At 43.9% G+C, this 7,805-nt stretch overlaps 1 protein-coding gene across 2 annotated transcripts; it reads left to right on the top strand.

Moving 5' to 3' along the window:
* On the top strand, positions 1-6,163 carry LOC128301745 (fatty acyl-CoA reductase wat-like). 2 transcript variants are annotated; one of them, XM_053038363.1, is made up of 8 exons: positions 1-116; positions 1,113-1,329; positions 3,919-4,520; positions 4,585-4,777; positions 4,878-4,993; positions 5,058-5,238; positions 5,315-5,422; positions 5,508-6,163. In XM_053038363.1, exons 2-8 carry the CDS (start codon positions 1,163-1,165, stop codon positions 5,755-5,757), a joined length of 1,617 nt encoding a protein of 538 aa, XP_052894323.1. In that variant the 5' UTR covers positions 1-116; positions 1,113-1,162; the 3' UTR covers positions 5,758-6,163. The 2 variants fall into 2 exon arrangements, with proteins under 2 accessions (XP_052894323.1, XP_052894321.1); XM_053038361.1 differs by having other exon boundaries at positions 4,857-4,993.
* The last annotated feature ends 1,642 nt before the right edge of the window (positions 6,164-7,805 follow it).

The raw sequence follows: 7,805 nt of genomic DNA, 5'->3' as shown, positions 1-7,805 counted from the left end.
ATCAGCTTGAGCCGTGCGGACGCAAATTTTCCCGTGATCCTCGCTGCACCAGGTACAACGCCCGCCCGACACTGTCTGTACGGTGTGTTTAAGTCATCGATCGGCCACTGTAAACGGTAATAGTCATCAAACAGCACGGTGGGGTTTGCCTTAGTTCCGACGCGTGATCGGTGTAATCGTGACTGTTATCGTGAATTATCTGGCGGGTTCGTTTCAAATAAAGAAAAAAAAAAGGTAGAGAGAAATAGCTTCAGTATGTGCGTTGAATAATTAAAATGGAGCGAGATTAGTGTTAGCAACACATGGCGACTATTTCGAAGCGATTAAGTTATAAAAACTAGTTTATTAATTCGCCATAACACGAAATAAGTGTGAAAAACGTATTTCGTTAGGAAGGGACATGGTGAAAGCTTCAGTAACTCACGACGATCCTAAAAGCCCCTTGACAGTGTGATGTTTATTCAATGATATAACAGTCCCTTTACGCTGCCCAGTAAACTGAGTGTTGACAAGGTGCTCATTGATGATACACAGTGTGCAATAAGCAGCATTAAGTTAACCAAGATTTACACCAAGATTATTTACAATATTTTCTAAATAAGTACACGCATCTCAACAATAGAAGAAAAAAAAAACTTTAGTGCTTCTCGAATCCGCCAACACGTTGCCTGTCAATAATAATGTGAGAAGCGCGTGTACGTGTGGGCCACGTGTGGTTTTGGCAAACGGTAACGGTTCGAAAGAAAAGCGAAAGCGACGTCAACAACTTCTGGCGCATTTGCTTTTAATTGTCGAAGCTGTTTGCATTCGGAATAAGGCGAAAACCCGTACCGCCGATGCGGACGTCAGTTAAACATTAATTAAAGGCACAACGTTACAGAGTGTCTGCCGGTTGTGTGCGTGTGCTGTTCCCATATGGACGGTTGAGGTGAAAAGGGCGGGTATTTTGTCGTGAAGCTAAATAGGAATTGAAAGCGAATTGGAAATGTCATGAAACTGTTCGACATCCGATCGACCTCTTGATCTATAACGAGGTGGTCAGGAATCGGTCGCGAGAACTGATACGAGGGTTTTGAACTGTTTTGCTATTTTTCTCTATTTTTTTTTTCTAGCGTAGTGTTTGTTATACGATTACGCAACAGGACGTAGGACAGGAGCCAGCATGGATCTCCGAGCGAACGAAGAGACGGGCCACAACAACGAGCTGTCGATGACGGAGGAGCGTAAGATAACGTCCACGCCGGTGATGGAATTCTACCGCGACAAGTGCGTCCTGATTACCGGCGGTACCGGCTTCATCGGACGGCTATTGATCGAGAAGCTGCTCAGGTAAGAACAACCAGTTCGGGAACGCTCGCGTCTGGATGTGGATCACTTGGTAGACCGCTTTCAAGGTGTTCCCCTTGGGTTGGTGGAATATTTCACTCCCGCACCGTTTTGTGCTGCGTTAATTATTCACCCGACAGGCTGATCGCGAGCGTCCCCACACCAGGGCAAAACGCGTTTGACAAAACGGGAAAGCCGACTCGCCGTTGTGGAGCACTCGAAGGTGGAACAGTGGTCAGGGTGTTGTCACCGTAATGGGCGGCTGGGTGGGTTGATGCAAGTGGTTTGAAGCAGAGCAGACGTAATGCAATATCTTAGCAGTAGCTACTACCGGTATGCAGGTGGATGCGACGTCATTGGTTTGTTGTTTGCTTTCGCAGGCAATCGAATCGCTGCCGTTGTAGCGCTAATGGCGAAGAAAGTGAAGGTGGAATGGTGGGAACTCGTTGCGAATTAAATGCGTTTCTCATAGTAACGCTTTGCTGGAAAAGTACCAACTGCAATGTTCTATTTCCGCTGTGCTTACAGTCGCAACAAGCTAGAATCATCCACCGGGCAGGTATCTGATTATCTGCCATCTAACAGCAATGCGTTAATGTTGACCATTTGTAAACAATCCACTAAATATTGCACCTGTGATTCAGATGTAATAAGACAGTGTTAAACAGAAATGTAAATACGACTGATGTTGCTGTGACTGATTTATGTCGTGAGACTTCATCCGCATCACAGTGTGATCCGACGATCAGAAGACCCCCTGACAACTAGAATCTACTGATTTGTGGTTGTGAAATTCAGCATTAAGGTATATGCGAATGGAGTACGCAATACCAGGGTGAGGTTTAAGAAGTGTTCTTTAAAATTATATTTTGGTTTTAATTCTCACCATCCCATCAATCAAGTTCAAAATATATTACTGTAATTAAATAACTTGAAGTACGCACAGTGAGAAAGATTTGCGCATCGATGAAATCTGTCCGTTTGATCTTGAGGTAACCTTGGTTACCATTTTTTTGATACATCAAGATTTCAATACGAAGAGTCGCAGTGCGAAGTACTTGGACAGCCGTGTAGGAAGCATCGAATACAATCTAAAATGAACATTCCCTCATGAACCTGCTCCATAGTTTTGGCATTATCTCAATGACGCTTAGTGCTCGAAGTGTCTTCTTTTCCATTACTGACCTTCTCGGAGTTCGAAAACCCTGCAGCATCGTCAAAGATCGTTATTCTGGTATGAATGGTTGGTTAATAAAATATTGAGTCTTCACTGATTGCTCGTCCATATCCTGTCGGGTATGGAGTTTTGTGAAGTTTTAAAGGATTTGTGAGCTTCATGGTAGAAATATTTCTGCATTTAAGCGCATATGAAACAACTTAGGTGAGGTTAGCTGTCATGCTGTTGCACGGACAATCTAGGCGATTAGGATAGAATGCCAATTAGCTTAGTCGTAAACAGGTTTTACTAGACCCGCTTAGCCGTCCTATCCAGAATATTGCTTTACGCAAATGCAAGTTACGCGTTCCCGTGGTTTGATCTTTGGCAATGCCTACGGACTTCGATTGACATTTCTTGAACAATATTGCAGGCAGCATTTGCAGGGTTTTAATGCGCAAATAATGAAGATAACCTGATGCTTCAATCATCTGCATCAGAGTTCTTCCGGAGGTTGCACGGGAAAAAGTAGAAATAATTGACGTTTCACATTGATTGTGCAGAGTAATGCCGTGAAGACACCGCGCGCATAATGGCGCAGGTAACTTCTGTTGTACTTCCACACCGTAATGGGCATGAAATAATGATTGTTTTGTGTTTTCTTTCATTACCGCTAACCGGTTTATTCGGCAGCATCCACATTTCCTGTCCCAACTGAAGGTTACCAATAAGATGCTCATACTCAGTGTTACCTTTTGCGGGCCACATTATTAGGTTTTGCTATTGTTGTGTGTAGTTTAGCATGAACGAATGACGAAATGTGCTTATGGGAGTGAAGTGGAGAAAAAAACCACCCCACCATTCTGCTAGGCCGCGAAATTGTACGGCAAAAATAGGGTAAGAACACTAACCCGAACTGCCGACTCACGATATCGGGAAGCGTTGGTCGTGTTTTCTTTGGTCATTTGCACGACCTAGGCGATGGCATGTTATGGCCAGCAAAAGCAAAAGCTCTTCGAATGGGTAGGGTACATGGAACGATTTTCCTTTTTTTTCCGTATGCTTCAACGTTACCCGGCACCGAGCCCCATCGATGAAGGCGAAGTTCAAGTGCGTAAAAGTCAAGTGGAACCTCTGTAATGACGTTGTGTATCGCTGCGGCAAAGCTCGTCAGCGGCTTCTAGAATTTTTGGCCTTCTCGCTTTGGCTTCTAAGTACGAATTAGAATTGATAATTCGATCTGGATAGTGGGAATTGGTCGTAGAGTTTACACGGCACGCAGGGATTTACATGTGTCGTGCAGGGTTTTATGAAGCGGTTTGGGTGTTGGTGATGGATTGAATTGAAAGTCTCGCTAAAAGCGACATTTCGCTGTGTATTTTGCACAATATCTTCCCACTTGCTATAAAATTATCATTGCCTTGCCTTGCTCACAGAATTAACGTGCGACAGATTATCCTGCTATCGCGGCCCAAGAAAGGGAAAACGGCCCAGCAGCGTTGCGACGATCTGTTCAGCAGCATCGTGTTTATGAACCTGAAGAAAGACTGCCCCACGTTCATCGAGCGCGTCAAGCTGGTCGATGCCGATCTGCAGCATCCTTCGCTCGGTCTGTCGGACGAATCGATCGAGTACATCGTGAACAATGCGCAGATTGTGCTGCACGCCGCCTCGGACGTCCGGTTCGATCAGGCGCTCAAGAAGGCGATCGAGGTGAACGTGCGGGGTACGCGCGATCTGCTGCGCATCACGGAAAAGATCGTCAACCTGGAGCTGTTTGTGTACATCTCCACCGCGTACTCGAACTGTCCGCAGGGTTTGATCAAGGAGCAGTTCTACACGCCACCGTCCGAGCCGGAAAAGATGATCCAGCTCGTGGAAGCGATGGACGAACGGTTCGAGGAGCACATGAACAAAACGGTGAACGATTTCATACATCCCTGGCCGAACACCTACGTCTACACGAAGGCCCTCACGGAGGACGTCGTACGGCAGTACGGTGAGCTTTTACCGATCGCGGTCGTTCGTCCATCGATTGGTAAGTATTGCAAAGAATGGCCTGAAAAACCCGAGTCTAATCAAAGGCCTTCTTGTTTTGACAGTGATTGCAACCAACGAGGAACCGATCGGCGGGTGGACTGATAACATCTACGGCCTGAACGGGGTGATCGCCGGCATCGCGCTGGGTATTATACGCATCATGCACGTAGACGACAACAACAAGGCGGACATCATACCGGCGGATATTGTGGTGAATGCGGTGCTCGCTGCCGGCTGGCAAACCTACGTAGAACGGTAAACTAGACACTTCCACACCGCACCGGGCGGCACTGTAAAAGCACTGAAGTTTGTTCGCTTGTTTTTGACGAGGCAGTTTTATCTATCATCACCTTAGGAAAAGCAATCGGCCATTGCCGGAAGCCAAAGCAAACGGGGAGCTCAAGGGTGTGGTTAAACCGCGCACCAAAATTTACAACTGTGTCACCGGAAATGACAATCCCATCTCTTATCGTAAGTGTTCCGTCGCGAGGTGGATGTCCTCCGTGTACTTTATAACTCTAATCTCTCTAAATAGAAAAAATCTACGAGTACTCGATTGAGGTTGGTAAACACTGTCCGCCGAAGAAATCGCTCTGGATCGTGTGTCATAATACGACGACCAACAAGTATTTGTACGAGTTCTACAAACTGATCTACCATCTGCTGCCGGCGCTGCTGATTGACACCTACCTGCGAGTGATCAGACGTACCCCAAGGTGGGTGACAGAGCACCCATCAATAGTAGGATCTTTAGACAATTTTAATCCACATTTTTCTATGATGCTATTTCAGAGTTATGGACCTTTATCGAAAGGTGCACAAATTCGCCACAGTTATCGCTTACTTTGCCAACGGTCGATGGACGTTTGAGAATGACAATATGAGATCTTTGCGAGATAAGTGAGTGTTTGAAGATACATCATCATCCAAGCGCAATCAAAACGGACACTGGTGGTAACAACAACATGGCGTTCCCTCTTTGCAGATTATCCCCGGATGATCAGATCATGTTTCCCTGCAACATACAGAAGATCGAATGGGCCGACTACTTCTGGACGTACATTCACGGGCTGCGCAAGCACATCGCCAACGAGCCGTTGGAGAACCTGGACGAAGCGATCAAACGTCACAAGCAGATGCGGATAGTGCATTTCTTCATTCTGGCCGCGTACTACTCGTTGTGGGCTTTACTCATATACTACCTCTTCAAAGCGGTTGGAATGTTGGTGTTCTAGTGCTCGTTCACTATCCTAGGCGACATCGTGTGTCAGGGCTAGCGCGTTTGTTTCGCAGATTCGCAGACAACAGTGGACGACATTTTGAATGGCTTTACTAGGAGGGGTGGGGTATTTAAATGTTGGGCGAGCCATTTTCAACTAGCGCATGCACGTGTGTGGGTGGTGTGCACGTGCAACACTCCAATGTCTGTGGTGTACAAATCGATGCGGTGTTATTTGTTAATGTTTTTACTCCTTTCGACCCTTCTTTCATGAAGCAGACTGGGAGTTCATTCACGATTGACCTAACATGGCATCTATCAGCGATACTGTTCAATGTAATGTGTTTTATTCTTATCTTCGTGTACATAGGAAGGAATAGTTAGGTAAATAAAGAGATACATCTTACGGTATTCGGAAAACCTCTACATGTACGTACTCGCTATTGTGTTGTTGAGCGTTAAATTAATCTTTTGAGAATCATCCATACAGGATCATGTAGAAGTGAGTGTCATACATACAGGATCATACAGAATAAATTATGCAGGAATATTTCAATCGTTTGAATTTTGCCAAAACATCGGCATTTTGCAATTCATTGGGGGATATTTTTAGTCGATGAAGAGAAATTTGCAATCATTTAGGGGAAATGCGCTAACAAACAGGGGAATTTTGCTAAAAAAGAGTAAATTCTCATAATAATTTTTCGGTTGCATTGTCTTTGGTTGGATTAAATTTCAGACACAAAATGACAACCTTGAAGACTGTTGACTAATAGATTTCCACAATCTTCTCTTCTACTCAAGAAACCCTTCAAACAGTTTTGCAAATGTATTCGAATTAAAAAAATGAAGATTGCTTTCTTTGATATTCTTTGCAGACAAGCTTTAGTATAAAACACCTTCTTAGTATTCAAAAAGCTAAAAACTTATGTACCATAAGCTGAACATATTTATGCCAGGATTGCAGAAAAAGTATTCACGTGCCTTGCTTTTGAAGATGAATACCAGCGACAAAGATAATTGTTTCACTACTCCTGTTTCATTATAAAAACATGTGGAAAAGCTGTGATCAATCCCTTAGACATTATCTTGATTTCTTTGCTATGTTTATTAAATTTAATGATGACAATTAACAGATTGTTCTCCTGAGCGTTTTTAGCAAAATTCCCCTATATATTTGCACGTTTTCCTTTTATGGTTACACATATCTTTTGACTGAAAATATCCCCCAATGAATTGCAAAATTCCGGTTACAAACGGTTGAAAATTATTTTTGTATGATCCGAAACCCTGCATGAATCTTATGTTATGTTTCAAATCAATCAAAGCTATGTTTCAATCTCTAAATATTCATGAGACCTAACAAAGATTATTAAATCTTCATCGATTAAAAAAATCTGGAAGATGCTTGCATCCGCAGATTTGTAAATCCCCATAACATCCACCTTTTACGCATTTCTATTCTCTGCATAGCTTCTGAAATAAGAATTTCTGGGCTGATGAAAAACACCAAGCATTACTAGCATTGGATTGTTGGATAGTTTCATTTGTAGATTTATTTGTATATTTTTATAAAATTCTGATTAACGATCAGTAGCTGAACGTCGTTTTTTAAAACCCAGTGCGCTACTTGGGTGAATAAAACGACTTGTATCCACCAGTTGCATACGATCCGGAGTATGCAAAGCGGATGTGTGATTGCATACATCGCGGCGTTTAAGAAATGGAAAGGATTCGATATAGAGTTTGCTCACACACCTTTCTCAACTCATTCTTCTCACCACGGAGTGTTCTATTGCCCGACCGACTTCACACCTAGGGCACAGCGCCCTTCCACACACAAACTCAAGCCAGTTTGTTCGGGAGACCTAATTAAATGGAAAACCAAACACAGCGGCAACGTGTGCGTCAACGTAGCTGTAACCTTTTTACAATTCGGCCGAGGTCTGTAATTAATTACGGCACAGAAGAAAAAAAAACACTTCAAATTGCCCGCACGCGTTTGAGCGACGGTCAGTGATTGTTCGATAAGCGTGACGACCAGCAGCGAATAGGTGATCTAGG

This window comes from Anopheles moucheti, chromosome 3, assembly GCF_943734755.1.
Source record: "Anopheles moucheti chromosome 3, idAnoMoucSN_F20_07, whole genome shotgun sequence".
Lineage (NCBI taxonomy): Eukaryota > Metazoa > Arthropoda > Insecta > Diptera > Culicidae > Anopheles > Anopheles moucheti.
The sequence above is the reverse complement of the archived record's forward strand: the minus strand, read 5'-3'. Positions and strand labels throughout refer to the sequence as shown.

Excerpts from the sequence above, each read along its gene's own strand:
- LOC128301745 (XM_053038361.1), top strand. The coding sequence starts at position 1,163 with ATGGATCTCCGAGCGAACGAAGAGACGGGCCACAACAACGAGCTGTCG. Across the intron at positions 1,330-3,918 it reads TTGATCGAGAAGCTGCTCAG|AATTAACGTGCGACAGATTA; the intron begins GTAAGAACAACC and ends CCTTGCTCACAG. Across the intron at positions 5,423-5,507 it reads ATGAGATCTTTGCGAGATAA|ATTATCCCCGGATGATCAGA; the intron begins GTGAGTGTTTGA and ends CCCTCTTTGCAG.